Below are 26,894 nucleotides of genomic sequence, written 5' to 3' on the forward strand. Positions count from 1 at the left end.
TTGGTCTCACTCTTTCTTAACCTGCTCCTGAAGTTGTTTTTCAGACCTATCAACAAGATGTAAAAAGTGTTCACACTCACCATACTAAAGCTGATGCTAATGAATGGAGAGTATTCAATCGACCACTAGGGGGCGGTAGTTGCTTTTTGTTGAGCGCAAAGGGAATTTGTTGTTCAACGTTATATACTGCGGTGTTTTGTGAGTTATGTTCCACCTGTTTTTCAGAATTTTTTTTCAATCACCTTAAAGCTTTGGGGTTAGGGTTAGCGAAGTTTCACGTTGACTGTGATATACATATGCGCATCTCCCCCCCTCCATTGTGGCCGCCTGGACGAACGTATTAAACTCAGCATTTTCGATGGACAATTGTTCAATTCGGACACAGAAAATTAGGACTTTGATGGTTTTGTGGGTGATGACGACGTGAGTACATTGAAAAATAACTAAATAAAGTACAACCAAACTCAGTCTTGCTTCCGTTGCCTTTTTAAAAATGTGTTTTTAGCGTGCAGGTGTAGCGTGCATTTGGTGCATGTAGCACCAAATTAGTGTGTTCGCCGTTGTAGTATATTGATACTATTAGTGCAAAGTTATCACAGCCGTCAACCTGGGTGTATTGACAAAAGGACTATATTGCCCAGCAGTCACTGCGCACCAGAAATAGCGTCTGGTGCTGCTTCCGTAGACAGCGCTATTATGGTTCGATAATCATCCATAAATAATATATATATGCCATGCCTGGCTGCGTCTAAAAGAACAGTGCTTCCTTTGTGTGTGTAAAATACAGAAATAGCACTCGTTATTGACACTGTGGCTAAAAATATGATGCGCCGAATAGTCGAGAAAATACGGTGTATATATATCCTAACTGTTGGGGCTACTGACCAACACTTAAATAAAATCGGACACAGAGAGCACACCGAGACAGAAAGAATGAGATTTTAACCGTGTCTGCAGAGGGGGGAAGGGAACAAGGCAAAAGTTGGAGAATGTGTCTACCCTCCCGCTTTCCAAAGTTGTCTCACGCGCATCTCTGGCTTCAACGGCGTTTTATTAGAGGTAGATCACGTCACATAGAAGGAGGCGGTGATACAAAAATAGGTGTAGTGCACGTTTTAACCAACAGGTGTCAATAAAATTATATTCTAGTGACTAAAATACATAAAAGTGCAAAAAGGGTGCAAGAGTAAATATAAGAATACAATTCATATTTCAGATTTCCCTCTGAAGTAACTAAAAGAATTTTCTTTAAACACATCAATTTGTATGCCTCCTTTTCAGGTTTTAGAATACAAATATCATCAGTTACTCTTCACAGGGTATGTAAAAAAATAAAGTCACTTGTCAAGGCAGAGGTGAAAGCTCGAGTTTACTCAGGGGTTCTCGAGAAAAATTCCTCTATGTCCCTCTTAATGAGCGAACACAATTTTTAAGTTAAGACAAGTACATTTACCCAGAGGACTCGACATCCTGGGATTTGTCACACTTCGAAGGAGTGCAAGAATCTCCAGCATGGTTTGCCATGCAGTGGTACTGTATGTCACTAAGCTACCAGCATGTGGGTTAGCAATATGGGGGTGATTAGCGAATTAGACCTTAAGTATTAAGAATTATTTGGCTGTTAATTATATCGAACATGAAAATAACAATGCAGAAATAGCATTTATTAGGTAAATTGTACCTTGCTGGTTTAGATAAAATAATTAATTTAGGATAGGCATGATTTCCCTAGGACTGAAGAGACATGGAGTGTTTTCAGTACACGGAAGACATTCCCTGTTTTGTCCTGAGCGGGTGAAATATGCTTTGGCGTGGGTCATATTGATGACTATTAGATTATTACGGATTGCATAAGATTCGAACAATTGATATCAACAAAATGACATTGCCTTCTATTGCTTTAAAGGCATACAAATTAAGAGAACTTTAGCTTAAAACTTACAGATTTGGCAAATAAAGAGTTACTCACAGCCACTCGCATGTCAGTCGCTCATGCTGACTGACTAGGGCGACGAATGGAGGAAATTGAACTTCCAAAACAAATTTCTATTTGTAGATGTGTGGCGCGCATATTTCATACGTTAATTACCTATTTCCTTTGGGAATGTTTATTGGTGATAGGTTAGCAATAGGTGGTGAGCTGCCAAGAAGCCCCACTGGGGATGGCGGTCTCCACCGGTGATGAAAATTTGCAGAACACTGATGTCTGATTATGAGTGAGCGTGGATGGTTGTCTGTCTTTTTGTGTTTTTGATTGGCTGGCCATCGAGATATCAATCGATCAGATATCAAGGTGGAAAAGGATTTAGAAACTTGGAATCGATTTCTGAAAAACTAGATTTCGTCGAATGAAATTTTTGATGAAAATGCAGCAGCAGTACTCCAAATGACGTGGAGGAATGGGGAATTTGGGAGCACTGAAGGTTCTCTTAGTTGAAACGTTTGAGACAGGTAAGATAAACTTTTTGACGTAATAAAACAAAACGGCAAGCACTCCAATATTGATTGGAACAATTATTGCTCAGGGGGCAATGCCATAAACCATAGGGAACTCTTTTATATTGGTTTTATTGATCGCGATCAAACCATTCTCGTCCACCGTCCATGGACCAAGTCGGAATGCACCGAAGAACAGCTGAGACAAAGTTTCCACCTGAATGGAGCCGAAACAAGAAGAGAGTTCACCACGAGCCTGGGAAACAACTGGGCCAGAGTGAGAGGAAATTTTGACGAAAGGGACAACCAGGGAAAAGTCCACCCCCATGACTCACAAGACCTACTAACGCAACTGGTGGAAAGAGTCCTGACCCGAATGCGAGACACGTGGCGCCCAACACCAAGGGTTCCTGGAAGGGCTCCAGCCCCCAATCAAAGGGTTCGTGCAGAAGTACTGTTTCACATACCGAACCATGCCAATGAATCAACAAATGGAGTGGGTGATTCATGCTGAGGAGACACCGCCAAAAACAGGCAAGCGGAGGAGTCAATACTCTGACCCAAGCCATGACCTCATTGGTGAACCAAGGGTCATCAGAAGTATTCTACCAACAAGGACGTGGAAGAGGAAGAGGCCGAGGAAGACCCGGCCCACCAAGAAAATCAAACCCAGAAGGCAAGTGTTACAACTGTGGAAAGAGAGGACACTTTGCTCGAGACTGCAGAGGTACACCCAATGGGAACAAGAGACCCCCACCGTTCAACCTTGAACATCAACATCAAGAATGACGCCAGAGGGAAGAGAAACGGAAGCCTAACATGGAGGAGGAAACTGAAGAAAGTGAGAGGGAGGACGAAGAAACCCCCTGCTCGCCAGCAGAAGTGTTAGACTTAACCAAAATCATGTCCACCCTCTGGGACAAAGACAAACACCAATAAAATTCTTATGGGACACTGGAGCAGATAAATCAGTCATCAAAGACAAAGTGCCAGGATTGGTACCAGGAAGAGAATGGATCACTGTGAAAGGAGCAGGAGAACACATGGAACTATTGAAGAAGTCAATGAAAATAAAAATAAGATGAAAATGGACGAAACCACAAAGCAAAGTTCGTCCGGAGTAAGAACTGTCCTGTGAACCTCCTGGGAAGAGACCTACTCCGTAAACTGGGAATCAGCCTTATCCCCACAGATGAAAGCATGAAACCAGTACACAGGGAGGAGGAAACGGAGATCCAAGTAGATGGTAAAGAGGAACCTCATACATTCTACTCCCTAGACTTAACAACACAAGAGCCCTCACCTGTAGTCCAACAGTTAAAAACCAAAGCAGAAGATGTAGATTGCCAAGCACAAACCCACTGGCCACTACACATCACCATGAAGTTTGGGAAAGCCTGAATATAATTTGTTAAACAGTTCGAGCGACTAGGACCCCAACTAGTTCGATTGGAGTACCTGTACACCACGGCAGAGGGAGATGCGGCCACCTCAGTGGACTTGCCACCTCAAGCGGAAAAACTGCTACAGTTTGGGTTAACACCCCACGGTTCCATAAGACAAAACCCCACAGGTCCTGGAAGGACCTAGAATGCATAGTGCGATTCTTGGAGACCAGAAGCGAGGAGTCGTGGTCACATCAGACTCCTACAGTCAGCGTCCTGACGAACACCCCATATGGAACAGTCACAAGACATAAGCTGAAGTGGATCTACTGATAACACAAACAAAAATGTCATTCCTGTCACCAGCAAGACTCCTGGCCAAAACAGCCACAGTTATTGCAACCCCATCTCACCGTAAAGCGATGCAATACCTTGAATCCAGCACACGCTGGTAGCTTGCGGTGACATACAGTGCCACCGCATGGCAAACCATGCCGGAGATTCTCGCACTCCTTTGAAGTGTGACGAATCCCAGGATGCAGACTCCTGTGTAGATGTGCTTGTCTTGACTTTGCTCATTGAGATGGTGCCCTGACAGGTGGCTTTGTTGTTTTCCATACCCTGTGAGGAGTAGCTGATGATGTTTGTATTCTAGACCCGGAGAGGAGGGATACAGATTGATGTGATTGCTGAAAATTCTTTGTTACTACAGGGGGGAAATGTCAAATAATCTTAAGTAAACAAAGAATGTTTCAATACGTGTCATAGCTTGCATCCGTGTCACAGCCTTCAATCCGTGTCACAGCTTTCAATCAGTGTCACAGCCTTCATCGGTGTCACAGCCCTGCTGCATCTTTGTCATAGAGAATCTATATGTCCTTTGTCATAGAGAATTTGGATGTCACGCAATCTTGCCCTAATTAAACAGTTGATGCAGAAGGAGAGTCATCGGAGCTTGGAGAATGGAGACAGTCGAAGATTGACCGGAGTCTTACGCAGAGTAACTCTGTCTGTTCTCCCTCCGTGCTCTCCTTCTGCAGAAGCATCAAAATCTCACTCATCTGTCTTGGCGTGCTTACTTGTGTTCAACCTTGTGAATGTTCATCGTGGACCGGACAATGTTAGGGTTATTAGTCTTACATTATTATATATTTTCTTGCAATGAAGAAAGTGCTTCGCTTACAACATCTAAAATGCCTGCTTGCAAATGCTTTGCTCCTTAATTAGACGAAACAAAAGGGAAGCCGAATCCACTTGGACTGCTGGAATGTGAAAATCCTTCGGCTGCACATGACCTTCAGTTGTTTTGACTATTTGACGTCTCACTTCAGTTTCGCACCCCTCCTTAGAGTTGAGACATCCATTGTAACTAGGCTCCTTGAAGTTAATAAACAAAGAAAAGAAGCGTGTGACGCCCGAACGAACCTGGGTCGAGACCTGAAAGGTTCGATTTCCCCTTGCAAGAAAATCCCAGAAGATTGTCTTGTCTTTATTTGTGCATGAATTTGGGAATGCCTATTGGTGAACATATCAATTGATTTTTTTGTTGTATTTCTTGTTCGAAAGTGACAACTATTGGAGTAAGATATCTTAAACTTCTGGTAAGAAAATTGTAATTTCTGTAATTAGAAAGCATCAGGTTCTCATCAAGACAGACTTATTTCTTCTTTCAAATTGAATAATTTGATATTTTGCATTCACAAAGACAGACATATTAACTTCCTTAAGATATTGACCCTAACAATGAACTTTTGATTCATACAGTATCTCAGAAATACCACTTGTGATTTTTCTTAAGATTTTCCCTTCAAAGTAAAACATTTGAACTCCCTATTAAAACCATGAATATGGAGGTGAAAATTGGGAATCAGGGTGGCGGCTTATACGCGAGAAATGGTAAAATTCAAAAATTTCAAGGCAATTTTCAGGGTGCAGCTTATACGCACGGGCATCTTATATGCTAGTAAATACGGAAAACGTAGAATTACGTAGTAGTAGGAGATTTAAAACTTTAAGACTGGCCCGTTGGATTACATTCAGCATTTCATTTGGCCTGCCCAAAAAAAATAATTGCCCACCAATGCCTTAATCCTTGGTCAAAACAGGCCCTATGATATAGGACAACAGTAGAGAATATGAATCCTGCTTTTCTAAATTGTTATAATTCAGGCAAATTTAGTTTACTGATTACTGAAGTCGTTTACTCCAAATAAATTTGCCAAACTCTGAATCGTTTTCCCCCCCTCTCTTCTTCTCTCACTGGTCGACGAGCATGACCCACCACTGCCTCACGTGTTACAACCGTCACTTCTGGTTTATTGTTACAGTGCAATCTTGAGAGACTAAGTTCTGCGCGGCTTTTCCAATTGGAACAAGGACAAGAATTTACAAAAATATGGACATAAAAGCATGCAGCGTTTCAATGCTTATTTAGGAAGGCAATACCATTGTACTGTCCTGTTAAGTGAAAATGAGAATGAAGCTCAACTTCCGGGTTTACGGAGGACGGGTTGGCAACCCAAAATGTTAAAAGAGCCATATTGGAAAAAAACAATAAAAACATGTCGGCAGCCTCAAAAATTAAAAGCCTGGTATTAGCCTTATAGTAAAGGGAACACACTGTAGGTACAGTGGGGCAAATAAGTATTTAGTCAACTACCAATTGTGCAAGTTATCCTACTTGAAAAGATTAGAGAGGCCTGTAATTTTCAACATGGGTAAACCTCAGCCAAAAGAGACAGAATATGGAGAAAAAAACTGAAAATCACATTGTTTGATTTTTAAAGATTTATTTTCAAATCATGGTGGAAAATAAGTATTTGGTCAATACCAAAAGTTCATCTTAATACTTTGTTATGTACCCTGAGTTGGCAATAACAGAGGCCAAACTTTTTCTGTAACTCTTCACAAGCTTTTCACACACTGTTGCTGGTATTTTGGCCCATTCCTCCATTCAGATCTCCTCTAGAGCAGTGATATTTTTGGGATGGCGTTGGGCTACACGGACTTTCAACTCCCTCCACAGATTTTCTATGGGATTGAGATCTGGAGACTGGCTGGGCCACCCCAGGACCTTGAAATGCTTCTTACGAAGCCACTCCTTTGTTGCTCGGGCTATATGTTTGGGATCATTGTCATGCACGAGAACCTGTGTTTCTACCAAAAAGTTCTATTTTGGTTTCATCTGAACATAACACATTCTCCCAGTCCTCTTCTGGATCATCCAAATGCTCTCTAGCGAACCGCAGACGGGCCTGGATGTGTCCATAGTGGAGTTTGGAGTGTGAGAGACTGAGGTTGTGGACAGGTGTCTTTTATACCGATAAAGAGTTAAAACATGTCCAATTAATACAGCTAATGAGAGGAGACCTTGTTAAATCTCATTAGAAGTTAGACCTCTTTGACAGCCAGAAATCTTGCTTGTTTGTTGGTGACCAAATACTTATTCTCCACTCTAATTTGGAGATAAATTCTTTAAAAATCAAACAACGTGATTTTCAGTTTTTTTTCCACATTCTGTCTCTCATGGTTGAGGTTTACCCATGTTGACAATTACTGACCTCTCTAATCTTTTCAAGTAGGAGAACTTGAAAATTTGGTGGTGACTAAATACTTATTTACCCCACTGTATATGTATTAGCTATGTTAGCCTACGATCAAAATGACTATGTTGGCTACAATTACATAACGAACCTTGTGACTAAATGTTTATTTTTCCTTTAGAGCAGTGTTTCCCAACCATCCCATATTATTATTATTTTTCTCTTTAAATATTACAATGTATGATTTATTGGCAGGTAATTTCTCACAGCTCACCTGGCCATTGCTCATGGCTCACCTGTGTGTCACAACACATTGATTGGGAAACACTGCATTAAACATATAAAGAGAATCCAAATTTGAAAATGGCCAGCTGCTTAAGATTAGAGTGGGACCTCTATAATACAGAATTAATTCATTTCAGAAGTGTTTTTGTAACTTGGATTTTTCATAAGTATAGACATATTCTACATTGAACTAGCATACTGTATGTGCAGTCTATTTAGTTTCAGTTTTTGTAAGTTTGGCCTTGTGTGAATTTTTTCACACAATACGTTATCATTGCACCTGATATTTTTACACAAAACCGCAAGAGTGCCCTCTAGGCCAGTGTTGATAATTTCAACTTTAGGCGAAGGGCGAACTTTCGTTTTATCCCTTCAGAGGTCGCTACAGCGACTTCGTAGTGTCGCCTGTAACATACTTTAAACAAAATAAAAAATGTACTGTAATTTGGTGTGGTGATATTGGTAAGGTTATGTTCTTTTGGAAGTCGGGTATTCAGTGTAACACAGCATTAATGCTTGATATAACATTAGTAAATCCCATTTTTTATATTAAGTATTAAAAAAATAAAAGTCAAAATTCACAAGCGGAAGTCAGGGCACCGCTCCCTCTAAGGTGCTGAAATGGATCGCACAGAAGAAAAAGCAAAATTTCACCATAGAAGAATGAGGTGCCGAATAATACAAACAGCTGAGAAGGACGCTGTGCCTTTTCTTCGGATTACATTTCGCATCGCGCACAGAAAAACTACGCCGAACCTATTCCAGCATTGTTTGAATTTTGAATTGCCATTCAAAATGCCTCCATTCCCGTGCCACGAGTGAGCCTCATGGTTTTAATGCAAGCAAGGGCTGATTTGAAAAGTTTAAGAAGAGGTATGGTAGTTTTTCGTTGTATGGGGAAACCTCCTCAGCAGACCAAGAAGCAGCGAAACGGTACAGCGAGGAAGAGTTCCCTCACATAATTCAAGAGAATGGTTGGTTATCTCCTAGAGCAAGTTTTTTTTAACATGGATTATACTGCCCTTTTTTTAAAGAGAATGCCTTCCTAGAATTTTTTATTCAAAGATGAACTGAAAGTGCAGATCATGTGTGGGAATGCTGCTAGCTTCATGGGAAAGCCAGGTTTAACCCACAAGTTCGACCGTCCTCATGCTTTAAAAAAACAGGAATAAAGCCTTGCTGGCTGTCTACTGGATGAGTAGACCGGAATGCCTGGATTACGAAAGCCCTCACAAAGGACTGGTTCTTAAATTGTTTCATCTTGAATGCAGAACTGTACCCAGCTGAAAGAGGGCTGTCCTTCACGGTCTGGACTGTGCAGGAGGACTTGGACTAAAACTCCCATTAACCAGTTTTTTATTTATTTATATCACGCGGGGAGAGACAGTTTTCTCTGCGAGTACAGTATTTAAACTATTTAAAACTTTAGACTAAGCATGACTCAGAAGACCTCTTATGAGCAAAATTATTGGACAACGTCTTCCCTCGCCGGGACGCGGGTCACCAGGGCACCACTCTGAAGCCAGCCCCGGAGGAGGAGCGCGATGGCGAGCGCCTGGGGGCCGGGCCTACACCAATGCGGCCCGGCCATGCACAGCCCGAAGATACAACGTGGGTTCCACCTCACATGGGCTCGCCAACTGTGAGAGGGGCGAAAGAGGTCGGGTGCGTTGACAGTTGGGTGGCACCCAAAGGAGGGATCCTTGGCAGTCCGATCCCTGGCTGCAGAAACTGGCTCTTGGGACGTGGAATGTCATCTCTCTGGTTGGTTAAGCCACCACTTTGGAATTTTTTTTATTTTTATTTTTTTTATTTTTTTTACTGGGAAAACACACTGTGGAGTCGCATCACCAATTTTGTTATACGCAGCTGTGTATGATGACAATAAAGGCTTTTGATTGATTGATTTGATTGCGCTGCCATCTTGGTGCGCTTCAATTGTTCACGTCTTTCCCAACTCGATATGAAATGAGAACTCCTCTTTTTTGGTATAATTGGTGAAAATGATGGTGCAAACGTATGTATGCAAAAAAGTAATGTATAATATATACAGAAGCAGGAGTATGCCTTTTAGGAATAAGTATGGAAAAGTGACGGTCAATTTCAAAAGAAAGGCTGACGAATTTTACATATTTAAGCAATGTTTGGTTGTTAATTTTGGTAAAACATTGTAAACCAAAGTGAAAATGTGAAGAAAATAAATACACAATAGCGGTGCTGTTGCGTAGTTCATGCAACTAACTTAAACCATCACAAGAGAGCAGCAAGCTAACATATTTCAGGTCAGGCATACTCATCGATAATATTTGCAAATTCTCAAAGCTTGAGTTTACACACTTAGAGAAGGTAAAGAAATTCAATCACTCTTCTATTAGGATTTGATTGCCGTTTCTGGCCACCATAATGTCAACTCTCTACGATGCAGGGTTTGGACAAAAGTAGCGTGAGAATGTTAACATAAAACATCCACCCAGCCATAAATCACGCTTTATCTATTCCTGCTCCCCGAAACCCTTTTTTCCCCCTGTCATGACGGAAAAGACTTGGCGAGACACGATGGTGCTGGACGCGCTGACCCAAGACGCCTTTCCACGTCATTTTGGGAATAATTTCCGCCAGCAAGTTTCCAGGTGCACACACACACATCCATCCATCCGCACATCACACTTTACAAGGATTAGAGAATAGATAACGCGTGAATTATGGATAGGTGGATGTTTTATAACTCCCGACACGACAGAAAAAAAAGTGTTCCGGGGAGTACCTAGAAACTCGCTGGCCGACCAATCAGCCACACGGTGTAATTAGGACACATCATGTAAAAACAATGACTCACATCAACTCTGCTTTCAGCTGTAACAAATAAAAGTTGAGTTTACACACTTAGAGAAGGAATTCAATCATCCGACTGCCGTTTCTGGCCACCATAAAAAATTCAACTCTACGTTGCACGGTTTGGACAAACGTAAAGAGAGAATCTTAACATACACACACCCATAAATCACACTTCATAAGGATTATAGATGAGTGATAATTTTATTTTCAGAATAGAGCCGTTCGCACTGAAGGGTGCCCGGGCCTTAAAGAAGAAAAAAACATGGTATTTTTCCCTCCAGGAAACTGGAGTCCATACACATGGAGACCAAGGAGATGTGCTCAGCACTTATTCAAAAGAAGGTCAGCATGCTGAGGACCAAGGAGAAACTAGAATAAAAGAAACGTGAGAACTCAGTCCTGGCCCAGCGGCTACAGCAAACTCTGCACGACGCCCAGCGGCAGGCACAGTACAGTGCCGAGAAAGTCTTGGACAAAGAACATAGGTCACAGTCCAAAGCACTGGACTTGGAGGAACAGCTAATCCGGGCAACGGTACAGCTCCCTCAGTTGCAACGCAGAAAGGACAAGGTGATCCGTCGACCCCTACGGCCTCTCAAACGGCCAAAGACCAATGTTTTTCTTTGCCGGAGACCAAGGAGATGTGCTCAGCACTTATTCAAAAGAAGGTCAGCATGCTGAGGACCAAGGAGCAACTAGAACAAAAGAAACGTGAGAACTCAGTCCTGGCCCAGCGGCTACAGCAAACTCTGCACGACGCCCAGCGGCAGGCACAGTACAGTGCCGAGAAAGTCTTGGACAAAGAACATAGGTCACAGTCCAAAGCACTGGACTTGGAGGAACAGCTAATCCGGGCAACGGTACAGCTCCCTCAGTTGCAACGCAGAAAGGACAAGGTGATCCGTCGACCCCTACGGACTCTCAAACGGCCAAAGACCAATGTTTTTCTTCGCCGCAGTTGGAGTGGCACTCCCAGAACCAGTTGAAGAACCTAAAGAAGCATCTGGATAAGTCGGACAAGAGCAACCGCAGCCTGCAGAATTACGCCCACTTCCTGAAGACCTCCTACGGGAATGTCTTTGGCAAGCCTTTCATCCCTAACTAACCCATTTAATTTTTAAACTTGTTGTCCCGTTACTTTTTTTCCCCGATTTAAAACCTTTTTCCTGGTTTAAAACCCTAAGATGGTGGCGCGCACGGGTGCAGCGGCTCTTTGCTCTCCAGTATGGTGTTTTGCTTTCTCAATCTTATCGTTATTTACTAACATCTGCGAGGCAAACTTTTTCTACAGTCGCCAGGATTTAATTACTCTCGGGAGGAGATGCGATATATCCATTACAACAGATTACCAATGAACCTACAAAATCCCCGAGGACATCTCGAGACCACCGGGATCTCCGTGGATAGTCAGCCCACTCAGAGTGCGACGGAGGTGGCGAAGGGAAAGAAAGCGAAAGTGCGGATGCCGGCTGGGCCTAGCTGCTAAGATAAGGAAGCAACCACACCGAGCACCGCTTCAGAGTATCTTCTTGACCAACGCCAGATCCATTACCCACAAAATGGACGATTTGGAACGTCAGCTTGCTACCAACAGCTTTGTCAGGAACTGCAACATCATCTTCATCACGGAAACGTGGCTACACCCGCAAATCCCCGATGCCGCAGTATCGCTAGCTAGTCGGACGCTATTCCGAAATGATCGTTCGAAAGAAGCAGGGAAAAGCAAGGGGGGCATTGCATGTATATACACAATGACTGGTGCTGCAACAGTAGGGTCATTAACACTCACTGCTCCTCGGATTTAGAGCTCTTGGCAGTACGGTGCAGGCCCTTCTATCTACCTAGAGAGCTAACGATTGTCATTGTAATGGCTGTTTACATCCCACCGGATGCTAACGTTAGCACGACACTTAGCCTCCTGCTAGCGACTGTAAACAAACAGCAGCTTGACCACCCCGATGGAGTTTTTATTGTCGCCGGTGACTTCAACAAAGCATGTTTAAAGACTGTTCTGCCTAAGTTTATCCAGTACGTGAAGTGTCACACCAGAGGAGATAAAACTCTAGACCATGTTTATTCTAACATCAAACATGCTTATAGAGCCACACCCCTCCCTCACCTTGCTGGATCCGAACATCTCTGCCTGTACCTCACCCCCTCATACACCCCACTCCGGAGGCTAACAAGGCCACAAATAAAGATAATAAAAACATGGCCCGAGGACGCCCTTTCTCAGCTGCAGGACTGTTTTTCCAGCACCATTTGGGAACATTTTGAACACCACAACCTCCAGGACTACACAGACACTGTACTTTCCTACATCAAACACTGATCGGACATCATCACTGTTAATAAACGGATACGTTTTTTTCTTAACCAAAAACCCTGGATGACCAGTGAGACACATGCACTCATCAAATGCCGTAATACCGCCTTCAGGTCAGGGTACAAGGTAAAATTCAGCGCTGCCCGGGCAGAGCTAAAGAGAGGCATTAAAAAGGCCAAGGCAGCATATACAAGGAAAATCGAGGAGCACTTCACAGGAAATAAACCAAAGATGTGGCAGGGAATACGACACTATCAATTACAATGACAATAATGTGTCCGTTAACGCAGATGCCTCACTAGCAGAAGAACGGAACTGTTTCTTTGCCCGCTTTGAGACTGACAAATCTGACTCAGTCTCAACACATCCACCACCACCCTGCAGCAGTACACTGAAGCTTCAGGAACATGAAGTGAGACAGGTAATGCGGACTGTGAACACCAGGAAGGCTGCTGGCCCCGACGGAGTACCTGGTAAGGTGCTCAAAGCCTGTGCTGACTAGCTGACTGGTGTTTTCACAAACATTTTCAATTGTCCCCTGCAACAATCCATCATTCAATCCTACCTGAAATCTGCCACCATTATCCCGGTCCCTAAAAAGCCAACCATTGACAGCCTGAATGATTATAGGCCTGTTGCACTCACCTGTGATCATGTAGTGCTTTGAAAAGTTGGTCGCCCGCCATATCAGGGATACAATCCCTCCCTCAGTTGACCCTCACCAGTTTGCTTCTAGAGCAAATAGGTCCACTAAGGACGCCAACGCCGTAGCTCTACATACAGCACTGAGCCACCTGGAGCACCATGGGAACTACGCGAGGATGCTTTTTATTGACTATAGCTCAGCCTTCAACACTATAATACCGGACATTCTGGCTGACAAACTCTCCCACCTTGGACTAACCTCTTCCATCTGCTGCTGGATAAAGAACTTCTTAACCAACTGTCCACAAACTGTTAGACTTGGTCCCCACCTCTCTTCCTCCATTACACGGCGCACTGGCTCCCCTCAAGGCTGTGTACTGAGTCCTCTTCTGTACTCCCTGTACACATACGACTGTACACCGACCCACCAGTCTAACTCCATCATGAAATTTGCAGATGACACCATTGTGGTCGGACTCATCTCAGGAGGGGATGAGTCGGTCTACAGAGATGAGGTCAACAAACTGTCTTTGTGGTGCTTGGTGAACAATCTCAAATTGAACACCACGATAACTAAAGAAATAATCCTGGACTATTGCAAACGCAGCACAGGCCTGGCCCCACTCCTCATGAATGGATTATGCGTTTACAGGGTCCAGTCCTTCAAATTCCAGGGGGTCCACGTCATGGACAAGCTCTCCTGGTCTACCAACACCACGGCAGTGGTGAAGAAGGCCCAGAAACGACTCCATTTCTTGAGGGTATTCAGCAGGAACAATTCGCACACTAAGCTTCTGGTAACCTTCTATAGAGCCACTGTGGAGAACATCCTGGCATACTGCATTACAGTGTGTTACGCTGGAAGTACGGCAGCAGACAATAAGGCCATGCAGAGAGTGATCAACACTGCCCAGAAGATTGTCGGCTGCTCTCTGCCCTCACTGGAAGACACTGCTAGCCCTCGCTACCTCAGCAGAGCCGGGAACATTGTTGGGGACCCATACCACCCTGGTCACAACCTGTTCCAGCTGCTGCCCTCTGGCAGACGCTACAGGCCTCACAAAGCATGGACAAATAGGCTCAAGGACAGTTTTTTCCCACACCCATCGGGACTCTGAACTTGCGGTAGAACGACACACAATCCTTTGTGTAATAACTTTGGGGTGAGGCTATATGAAAAGATGTTTGGGTGGTGATCTGCCTCCTACTGGCTGACTGAAGGTAAGTGAAAGACAGTGAGAGGTAAGTGATCCGTTCAGGGGGTGATGCGATGGATCCATAACGGCAGAATACCAAATTACGAGTCCGGAACTATCACTTATTTAGGTCTTTTGCCGAGAAAACGCACCTTATGGAGAAGCACTACCAATTTCAACATACGCAGTTTCTGGGTGTGATGACAATTAGGCTTTTATTGTTGATGATGACAGGGCCTATGTCCGATTATTATTATAATGTGAACGCTTTTATTGCACCCAGAGACTTGAACACTACGCATAGTGCTATGAGCATATTTCCTGGTTGTACTTACGTTACTTCCTTTTTTAATTTGTCTACGTGCAAACAACACCCTCCCTTTCGGATCACAGAGAGGAAATGATTGTACATTTGTGATTATGAAATAAAACAAAATTCCACTTTGATTTTCTTTTCTTTTTATTTCTTGTTCGAAAGTGACAACTATTGCAGTAATATGAACCATAAAAAATCAAGATATTTCGATTAAGTAGGTACCAAGGTTTATATTTTTACGATTGACCGCAAGACCTTCGAACAGCCTTAACTATTGGATGTGCTGACATGGTAAAAGCTACAGTAGGATGGCGGCGCCCCGAGCAAGCAATAGCAGACACACACGTGTGTGTACTCACATCTGGCCAGTCTGACCACGTTTAACTACGCGATGATGAGAAGTGACGGGAATGTGAGTTTTTTTCACGTTTTATGCAAGATACGGTTTATTCTTTCCTTGAATTATATTTATAGACGTCAGAATTCATTTTGTTTAGCGTTTTATCCGTTTATCTTTTCTTTATTTTGAAATAAATGACCGTATAGTGCTGCATTGTCTTGCGTCGTGATGTCATCGTGTAATCGTCATCACCTTGCAGTTTTGTTCATGACGTGTTTTTATGCGCATATAAGCCGTACCCTCAATTCCAAAAATTCCGACAAAAGCGGCTAATATGCGAGTAAATACAGTAGCTTGAAATAGAACATTAATGAAAATGAGAGATCAATGCTGTGGTCGATTTAGGCTGCCATAGGCAACGGGGAAGCTTACTTCGACGAGGTCGCCCGTCTCGTCAGAAAACCAGGAAATTTGGGATGTCTACAAAAGGTTCAAGGGTGCTATGTCATGATCTGCCTTCTGGATTCATTCAAGTCATTTTAAAAATAACTTGTATATGGTGATAACCCTACTTACAAATCCTTCTGCTGCAGAAATGGGGAGAGCTCAAACAGCGTGATCGCTCACAGTCTGTTGTCCTTGCAGCTCCCACTGAATGACCAGTGAGTGAGTCTTATATAAAGACAAAACTGACAGTTGTCAGCAGGACTTTGAACAGATACGTTTCAGTCATTTGCAGGGCAAAAAGTAATTGATCAGTGTCGGACAGTTGAGTGTTTGTGCTGACATGTCAACCCAATCACAAGACTAAGATTGATTATTCATTCAGACAGTTGAGTGTTTATGCTGACATGTCAGCCATTCACAATTTGTATGAGAATGATGCATTTATACTCACAAAAACTGATATAATCTTACAATTCCCTCCTGTGTGAGTATAAACACATCGGAACCTCGCAACGCTAATTTTGAACAAAATTCTTCACAAATTACTTCGAACTGGAGTTTAGACCGACCAGGAGGGGGCAAAAAACCCTCGAGGAGTTGAGGGAGAATTCCTCCCTTGACCTCCCGCTTGGAATGATCGCCTCATGGCCTGGTGTCTCAGAATAGGAAAGACATTAATCAGTGTCAGATAGTAGCACAACATCAGGGTCAGATTGGGATATGGATTGTTGCATGTGTATACGATTCAGCATTTGCTGGGTTTCAACAATCATGGTCCGTTCGACTGTGACATTAGTGGTACGTTTGATCAAAGCTGAGAAGCAGGGCAAACAACAAGTTAGGATAACATGCACGAGAGCAATAATTGTTACGAACAGTACTAGGGCTTTCAAAAGAGTCTGTGTCCATGAGCCCGAGAGGAACCAGTCAAGCCATCCTCATGGAACCGGATCTCTTGTCATAGCGTTCTGTATGTTCTTCATAGTTTGTAGGGCATCATGGACTGAGTAGGATGCGCTGGCAGGGATGAAAGTGCAGCATGAGTCTCCTACCATGGCACACACACCTCCCTGCTGGGCGGTTATTTGGGCTTCCCGGCCTTGCTGTAGTCCCCGGCCTTGCTGTAGTCGGACTGATGCGGTGACGTAGGCCTGGAATTTGCAGTCAATGGCCTCCAGACGTAGTGTTCCTTGCTGTTCCTACCCAGGGGAACAGAGCTATCAGGATTTTGGAGGAGACTGACCAGTGTTTATGTTTGAGGGGGACATCCGAGCCCCACACTGGATCATGGTCGTGAGCTCCAACACTCGTTCATAAGCTTTGACGGTGGTCAAAATCACACGGTGAGGTCCTGTCCCAACGTGGAGATGACCAGCACTTTCTTTCTATCACCTTGACGAGTACCAGGTCACCTGGGGACAGGACCTCCTGTGTGGGAGACAGAGAAGATGTTGGCAGATTATTTGCATTTATCACAGTTCTTTCCTGGAAATTTTGCATAACCACTGAGTGAGAGAATCTGTTTCTCCTGTCTCCTCCACCACCAGTCTGAGTCTTACTGTTCCATTGGTTCTTTCAACGAGTCCAGAACTTTGGGGGCGGCAGGCGCAATGATACCTCAGGTCGATTCCAAGATGCCGCCCAACAGCTTGGATCATGCGGCTCACAAAGCGAGCACCACCATCACTCCAAATGACTCGTAGTATTCCATGGCTTGGAATGATCCTTTTGCATATGGCTTTTGCGAATGCCATGGCGTCAGCTTTCCTGGATGGGCATATCTCAACCCACTTGGTAAGTGTGTCAATGATCACAAGACAGTACTTGTACATGCCACTTTGGTTCAGTTCAATGAAACCCATGTTCAGAACCTCGAACGGATATGTTTCTGATGCCTTGTTCCAAGCTTGGGTCGTTCATTGCCTTGAGAGTTGTGTCTACAGCAGGTGAGACATTTTCTGCAGTTTTTTAAGTAGGTTTGGAGACCTTTGGGACTATACTATCCCTCCTGTTGAGACATGGCTCCTGCCATGGCTCAATTTGGCAATTACTTCAAACAATGATCGTGGAACGCATGGCTTGTTTGCATAGAGGCCGTTCTTGTGTTGAGTGGCTCCTTCTGTTTCCCATTGTAGTTTCTCTTTTTCTGGTCGTTTATTTTTTATTTTTCAATTCAATTCAATTTATTGGCAAGAAAAAGCGCAAGGCTAAGGGCCATGTAACAAAGATACAAGAAATGTGTAAACAAAAACGCGGTGTTGTCACTGGTTCACGGCCAAAACGTCATCCAGAGCCCTCTTGAACTGGGCGACCGTCGGCTTCTCGACCACACTCTGTGGAAGCCGGTTCCAAGGACCGGCGATGTGCACCGAAAAAGCAGCCTTCCGCCGATTTAACCGGAACCTGCGAGGATACAGCTTCCACGGATGACCCCTCACACCACGATCAGGGGCGGGCGTGAAGAAGAGATCGCGGGGCATGTTGTAGATACTGTGGAGGATGTTGTAGGCCAGTATCAGGTCCCCTCGCAGACGGCTAGCCTCAAGGGTCGGCAGATTGAGTCGCTGGCATCTTTCCTCGTAGGACATTAAGCTGAGGCCGCGGACCATCCTCGTTGCATGCCTCTTAGGATTTCGGCAGGGATTGGGATGTGTCTTTCCACCGTGGAGATTGCCGTCTAGATAATTGCAGTTTGCGGCTTCTTTGGCTGCTTCGTCTGCTCGCTTCTTCCCCAATGAGACGGGGTCTTGTCCAGTCGTGTGTGCTTTACATTTGCAGATAGCCAGCTTCATTGGTAGCTGTGCCACTTTCAGGAGTTCTGTGACAAGCTCTGCGTGGGATCCATTGGACGTTTTCATTCTACATTTATTTTAACCCTTTGTAAGAAGGTTTAGTCTCAATTGAAACGCTTTCACCTTTTTTGCATATGGAGACAATAAAACCAATATAAAAGAGTTCCCTATGGTTTATGGCATTGCTCGCTGAGCCATAATCTTTCCAATCAATATTGGAGTGGTTGTCGTTTCATTTTATTACGTCAGAAAGTTGTTCTCACCTGTCTCCTCAAACATTTCAACTGAGGGACCCTCCTTACAGTGCAAAAGGTGGATCCACATCCCCCTCTCGGCATTTTCATGTCTGCTGGTTGGTCAGCAACACTTGCTATGGACGGTCCCACTTTGAGTCGTGCTAGTGCTTCTTCTTTTTACTGTAGGTTGAACACCCAGGCTCCTGGCACCACCGTTGGTCCGTTTCCTGTTGAGAAGCACAGTCTCCTTCTGCTAACCCAAATTCAATGCATTTCCTTTAAGATTTTCCCTTTTTTTTCTTTCTTTTTCAGTGCCCTCAAATTCCCCATTTCGCAGAGCAGATTATTTGTTCCTCCATGTCAAGTTTCACATTTGGAGTACTGCTGCTGTATTTGAATCAAAAATTTCACTTGACGAAATATTTTTTCCATGATTTGTCGCCGCCATCCCTGAAAAAGGGCTTATTGGCGATTTCAGAAATCAATTTCAAATTTCCAAATCCTTCGCCGCCATCCCTGAAAAGGGCTGTTTGGCTATTTCAGAAATCGATTCCAATTTTCCAAATCCTCTTCCGCCTTGATATCTAACCGATTGATTATATCTCGGTGGCCAGACAATCAAAAACACAAAAAGACAGACAAACATTCACGCTCACACTCAATCAGACATCAGTGGTCTGCAAATTTTCATCACCGGTGGAGAGCGCCGTCCCCAGTCTGGGGCTTCTTGGCAGCTAACCACCTTTTGCTGTCCTATTAGCAATAATCATTCCCAAAGGAAATAGGTCAACGTCATTTGGTTGATATCAAATGTTCGATGCTTATGCAATCCGTATTCCATTAATAGTCATTAATATGACCCACTCCAAAGCATATTTCACCTGCTCAGGGAAAAACAAGGAATGTCTTCCGTGCACGGAACACATTCCATGCCTCTTCCGTCCTAGGGAAATCATGCCTATCCTGAATTAATTATTAATTAATTATTTTACGTAAACAGGCCAGGTACACTTTACCTAATAATTTGGATGAATGCCAGTTTTGCATTGTCATTATCTTGTTTCATATCATTAACAACCAAATAATTCTTAATTCGCAAATCACCCCTATATTGCTAACTATCCAAGGATAGCTAAATTTACTGGCTGAATTCCTATTGGCTCATCTCACCCCCACCAAGGAGACTATGTTTACTTAAGATAAGAGCCATTTTCTGCAGCAACACTCTGCACACAAAATATTTTAACTCCACTCTCCTCTCTTCAAGTCAACTCTCCGCACACCTTCAGCCTCTTTTCCCACACTTTCTTTTCTATTCACTTTCTTCAACAATTCCCTTTCTACGTTCATCAAACCTTCCACATCCCTCAAATTGGGACATAAACCATGCCTCTCCACCCATCGCGGCAGACAAAGGCAACCCCCCACACTACCCATCCGTACATACCCCACATCCGGCAACCCTCCGATCTCCATTCTGCAGTCCGGCAACAAACCCATCTCCCTTGTCGCTTTCCGATCTATATTAATCACTTACTTAATAGTTTAAACAACAATTCTATTCTAAATTTACCAAATTCATCTCAATACTTCGAGATTCACCCAATATCTCTGAACACACCAAGATCAGATAAGTCCCTGACTTTATCTCTTAGCGCAGTCCCTGACTCTATTCATGTTCTACCTACGTCGGTCTAGACCACAAACATTCATGTTCTACCTACGTCGGTCCGGACCTCGAACATTCATGTTCTACCTACGTCGGTCCAGACCACGAACAGTTACATTCTACCTACGTCGGTCCAGACCTCGAACATTCATGTTCTACCTACGTCAGTCCAGGCCACAAACATTCATGTTCTACCTACGTCGGTCTAGACCTCGAACATTCACTACCGTAGTGATAATACTCATTCAAATTATCACACATCACGGAGACAGAAATCAAAGGGTGAACTCACGATCTTTCTCATTCCGAACCTGTCCTAGTTCGGAGGACCCGTCACCTTCAGCCTCTTTTCCCACTGGAGCGGCGAGGGAACGTCCGTCGGGCTGACCCTTTCAAAGGAGAATGCTGTCAACAGTCTTTATTTTACCCTTCGTAGCGGTCCGTCGTCGCTCTGACAATTACTGGCGTGTTGGGTCCCGGGTTTTGGCACCAAAGAATGATAGATCTGAAAAACAACTTAAGGAGGAGGTTAAGAAGGAGTAAGACCAATTTAAAGGAAATAAGTTTATTACCGGACTGCAGGAATGGGGAGAGCTCAAACAGCGTGATCGCTCACAGTCTGTTCTCCTTGCAGCTCTCACTGAATGACCAGTGAGTGAGTCTTATATACAGGCAAAACTGACAGTTGTCAGCAGGACTTTGAACAGATACGTTTCAGTCATTTGAAGGGCAAAAAGTAATTGATCAGTGTCGGACAGTTGAGTGTTTGTGCTGACATGTCAGCCATTCACAATTTGTATGAGAACGATGCATTTATACTCACAAAAACTGATATAATCTTACAAACTCATGTACATACAAACTCTTATACACTCACATGTCCGCTCAGTGAAACTGCTCAGGGCGATTGTTGGCCCTTTATTGATGCATAGACCGTGTTGTTTTACCTTGTTTTGTCGCCGGTCTTTTGGTCACCCGTCGTTTGGGTCCGGGCGACCAAAAGACCGGCGACCAAACGACCGCACATGGGTTAGAATAGTGGGGTAACCAACGAATATTTGTTCACAATATCCAAAATAAGGTGGCCTGGTAGAAGAGTGGTTAGCATGTTCGTCTCACAAATTGTGAGATTGAGGGTTCAATCCCCATTGGGTTCTAACCTTCCTGTGTGGAGTTTGGATGATTTCCCTGGGCCGGTGTAGGTTTTTCCTCAGGTACTTTTTCCTCCGACATCCCAAAAACATGGATGGCAGCATGATTGAATACTAAACTAGGTACCACGAGCTAAAAGAGGGAGCGTGAATGGTTGTCGATCTCCTTGTGTCCTGCGATTGGCTGGGAAACATTTCAGGGTGTCCCCTGCCTGCTGCCCATAGTTGGATTTTTATTTTTGTCAGATCGACGCTGAGCGAACCTGAGCAAAGCAAGGCAGAGCAGGGTACATGAAACAAATCATATTTAATACAGCGGCCGGTGGAGGGAGTGTTTAGTGTGTCAGCCTCACAGCTCTGGGGTCCTGGGTTCAAATCCAGGTCACTTCCACCTGTGTGGAGTTTGCATGTTCTCCCCGGGCCTGCGTGGGTTTTCTCCGAGTGCTCCGGTTTCCTCCGACATTACAAAAACATGCATGGTAGGCCAGTGGCGGGCCGTCAGGGCCTTCAAGGCCTTCTCTGCTGGCCTAAGAAATATCTGAATCATATTATATTTTGTCCATCAATACTTATTATTCCAAATGGTCTGTTAGCTTCCTTTCATTGCTTTTCCCCCTGGTTGCACTGCTTCCAGATGTGTATTTTCATATTGAAGCATTTAACCAATCACATTTCAGCCATTATTTGTTGCCAGATCAGATCTGCCTCAAAGCCTTCACAATCAGTTCTTGCGGGCTCTGCTACATTAAACTAGACTGTTGCTTTTAACCAATCAGATTTCGAGTTGGCAACCCCAAAATGATTTTTCATAGGCGTTAGCATTTTGCTGGCTGGGACATGTCATTGCTTTCAGAAACTATGATTGGCTAGTAGGCGGGCCAAAGCAGTACCCAGGCAGCCGAGATCGCAAACTCCACCCACTATGGCCGACAGAAGCAGAAGCAAAAACAAATTGATTCTGTTTGCTCACAAAGCTATTTTCCAGACGGACTTTTCCAGAAAAAATGGACATCATTAAGAAAGGGCGGTCAACTCCGAAGCTAGCAAGCCTGTTACAGCCGGGAAAATGGTGTGTGGGGCACTTTCAGCGCGCTAACTTAGATCCACCAGCAAATAGTATATTGTTGTGTTGATTTAATGCTATTTTCAAAACGGACTATGCCGGAAATATGACAGGACAGGCTCGACTTTCATCATTAGCTTCGATGGCGATAGGAAAGAAGGAAGAAAGAAAGGAGGATGGATATTGTGTAAAAAGGATTTTTGGTGAGTAAAATATGGCTATATTCCTAAATAATACAGTGGTACCTCGTCATACGATCGCCCATCATACAAAATGCTCGTCTTACGGGGGAAATTTCGATGGAATAATTCGCCCGTGATGCGGTCAAAATTTTGTGATGCGACCAAGCCAGGTGGCCATGGCATTTTTTTTTTGCATATCTTTCGTGTATAACAATATTTACGAGCACCGGCTGAGTTATTCAGACCAGGAAACGCACAATGCGCATGCGCGGGGAAAAGAGGGCTTTCTGGGTAATGAAGTATACTCGTGCGCACAACGCCGACAGGCAATGGCACTCTATCATAGGCGCCGTTCGAGGGGATGCGAACACAGATGCTACAAGCTAAAAGGAGCCGCTAGCCAGCGCCCCCGAAGCTCCCATGCGAATCCAACAAAACCACCCAGAGCTGCCACCCAGGAACGTGGCGCCCTACGTTTTTCATCCAGCCGGAGATATTCGCACTGCCCCACACCTCCGGCTACCCCCTGGATGAACTAATCCGCGTTCCAGTGACAGCTCTAGCGCTGCTGAGGGTAATCCTCAGGCGCCTGAGGTGACCCAACAACAACATGAGCAGCGGCGCGATCGCTGATAAAAGACTGCTGCTCGTTGGCAAGTGGTCGTGCGTTATCCGATTGTGAGGACATTTGTGTGCATCATTTTCGGAATATTTTGAAGGGAATAGTACGACAGCAAACAGCCCATCGATAGCGAACGTGAAGGTGGAGTGTTTGTTCCGTTTACGAGTGCGTTGTGTGGAAAAAAAAAACCGAAGCCCCCGCCCCTTTTGTGCCCCTCTCCCCTCGGCGAAATCCGCCCAATTTTAGTTAGATTAAACACTTTATTTCTATTAAACCACTCGTTATTTATTACTTTGTCAATATATGGGGAATTGGAAGAAATAAAACATTTTTCCAATCCAATATCCTGTTTTTGGTGTTTTTTTCAGAGAGTTGGAACGAATTAATTTGTTTCCCATTCATTTCAATAAGAAACTTCCGCTCGAGTTACGAGAATCTTGTCATATGAGCTCAGTCCCGGAACGGATTAAGCTCGTATCTCGAGGTACCACTGTATTTCAATTGTGGGCCAAGTTCTGATATCTGAAAAGCTCCAGTGTTTGTATTTAAGCTCCAGTTTGTATTTAATCATAAAATGCTGCTAGGAAGTGGATTTTACCCCAGTTTAATTTTTGGCGTTTCACCATTGACGTCCATCGCTGTCTTTTCCCGGGAAAAATCACCCCCCTGGCCTGGTTGTAATGTCTCAAAAGCTCCAGTATTTGTATTCAATCAATAAATGATGCTAGGAAGTGGATTTTACCTAATATTAGTGCATTTTTTGTCATTTCACGTATGGACGTATCGACGTTCATCGCTGCCTTTTTACCGGGGAAATGATACTCCGGGCCCGGTTCTGATGTCTAAAAAGCTCCAGTATTTGTATTTAATCAATAAATGCTGTTTTCGGCTGGATTTGACCCAATTTTCGGGCAATGTTTGCCCGTACACCATTGACGTTCATCGCTGTCTTTTCCCGGGAAAATCACCCCCTGGCCTGGTTTTAATGTCTGAAAAGCTCCAGTATTTGTATTTAATCATGAAATGCTGCTAGGAAGTGGATTTTACCCAATTTTTGTGCATTAATTTATTGACTATTTTTTATGTGTCGCAGCTGTAGCTGCAGTAGAGGTTTTATAGCCATAAAATAGTTTTTGAGGGTTGGATTGATACGTTGAAGGCGCTACCAGAAAATGCACCGCCCGCCACTGTGGTAGGCTGATCGGACACTCTAAATTGCCCCTAGGTACGGGTGTGAGTGTGCATGGTTGTCCGTCTCCTTGTGCCCTGCGATCGGCTGGCCACCGATTCAGGGTGTCCCCCGCCTCTGGCCCGGAGACAGTTGGGATTGGCTCCAGCACCCCCCACGACCCAAATGAGGAGAAAGTGGTTCAGAAAATGAGATGAGATATTTAATACAATGGCAACATATTTGCTGGATCGAGCTGAGCTGACTGGAGTCTGAGTAGCTGGGTTTTAAGGATAACTATGGCATGCTTAAGCTGATGATCTTTTGTGCTGTCTTGATCACCATCTAAAGCAGGTGCAGGTTTCTTCTTCCAACCGTTCCAACACAATCAGTTTAACCAATGAAGCAAGAAGCACCTGACTGCAATCAACTAATTGCACTTCCAGGATTGCAGATTGGTGGAAAGGTTTCCTCTTCCAGGTTGGAACGAAAACCTGCACCCACTGGAGCCCTTTCTGGAATAGTTTGAGGATCATGTCTTTTCCCGTTTGCTTTTTTACAGATTGAGTGCCATACTGACAGAGCATAGGTCAGCACAATGGCTGACCGGTAGAAGGTTGGCAAAATATAAAATACAGTAATCCCTCAATTGTCGCGTCTTCACTTATCGCGAATTCACGACTTTGCGATTTTTTTTCGCTGCTATTATTAAAACCTTTTTTGAAAAAGTTCACAACAATGTGAAAATCCACACTGAAAGTCGCAAGCGGAAGCCACTTTTGCCACTACGACTCAGCACTTAATTTAAAAAAAAGTTACAGTGGTGTGACCAGGGGTCGCAATAAATTGTTAGAAAATTATTGCAGCATATTGCCGTAAATATATTTTCAATTGGGCTTTCACGATGTAAATATATTTATGTTTCTGCTAAAAAAAAATCAATTAATGGTCACCGAACCAAAATTATTTCCAATAATTTTCCTCGGCCATTTTCCGTAGCTTGCGAGAAATTTGCAAATATATGCCCGCAAAAAACACGCCTGCATGCACATTGCTCGCATTTCTCAATGCATTCAAGGTCAAATGCTGTATGCGCTGTGCACAGTGCACGCATGTGCGCACACGCCAGTATTGCATATGCATGCATAATCCACGTGATCACAATGTGGCCAATTATTGGTCGAACACTTAGAGCTAGTTGATTGGCTCATGCATTTCCCCACGTTGACCACACGGCTTGAGCTGCGCAACACTAATTGCGAACGTTGTTCTGTACTCAACATTGACTGACCACGTCCAAGAAGAACGAAGCGCTGGTGAGACTCCATTTTGGGATTGCAAGTTCGTCTCTCGTATCGTATCATCCTTTGGAAGGTTCCCCACAGTTTTCTATTTTTTTCATATAAATCTACAACCGTGAAACCAAAAAACGCAAATTTCTTCTGGTTTTCGGATGGGAACTTCGGGGATGTAGTGCCAGGGGTCATCAAAATTTAATTTTTGGGGTTTAAAACAATTTTTCCCATGAAAAAAATACAATTTTCTCACGCTAAGCTCCAATATAATTTTTGCCCAATTATCAAAATATATTTTCATTAATTTCTTAGTGGCATACTGAGGAATTCTGCGCCCCGGAGGAAGTTCAAGACAATCCCCCCCTCAATGTCAGAACTCAATTATAAAGGTAGCCAAATGTGATAAATTTCCTTGAAACTTAGCGAGTTACACACCGATTTTCTTTTTTAAATTTGCTAAATATTAATAAGTGGATTTAGAAATATATTGCAATAATTTTCAATTATTGTTTTCTACGGCAAACATGTATATATATTTATTTTCTGCGGCCTAAATTAAAATATATTTATTTTGCAAGACAAATATATTTCTGAAACAAAAATTAATACTTTCCAGGCCCTGGGGGTGACCCTGCTTCGAGATTTTTCGATTATCGCGGCCATGTCTGGTCCACATTAACCGCAATATTCGAGGGATAACTGTAATTATAAAAGTAACTATCAAAATGGCTAGTTAAAAATTTAATTTTCACAGTAAACTTATTCTGGCCTCGTCAATGATACCAACACGTTTTTATAATTGAAACACACAAGACACTGAATACAAAATAGATCATTGACAGAAAGGTGGGTTAAGACTTTACTTGCAATCATTATGCATGAGAAATTCTTCACAGAGATGTTTCCAAACCAGGAGCGATTTTCTTTTCATGACAATAATTTACAGGCCAATACTCAAGTCAT

The 26,894-nt window shown here is 43.6% G+C and overlaps 1 protein-coding gene across 6 annotated transcripts in view; it reads right to left on the reverse strand.

Annotated features, from left to right (window-relative positions):
- Window positions 1-18,604: 18,604 nt before the first annotated feature.
- The window catches only part of ptgesl (prostaglandin E synthase 2-like), a 58,138-nt gene continuing 49,848 nt past the window's right edge, over window positions 18,605-26,894 (reverse strand). For 5 of the 6 annotated variants that reach the window (XM_077599846.1, XM_077599843.1, XM_077599847.1 and 2 more), the window contains one exon: window positions 18,605-20,839. In XM_077599846.1, coding sequence (XP_077455972.1) covers window positions 20,767-20,839 — 73 coding nt within the window. In that variant the 3' untranslated portion in view covers window positions 18,605-20,766. The remainder of the gene's footprint in view (window positions 20,840-26,894) is intronic. The other variant, XM_077599844.1, reaches the window with a different exon arrangement.

This window comes from Stigmatopora argus, chromosome 5 (genome assembly GCF_051989625.1).
Source record: "Stigmatopora argus isolate UIUO_Sarg chromosome 5, RoL_Sarg_1.0, whole genome shotgun sequence".
NCBI classification, from domain to species: Eukaryota; Metazoa; Chordata; class Actinopteri; order Syngnathiformes; family Syngnathidae; genus Stigmatopora; species Stigmatopora argus.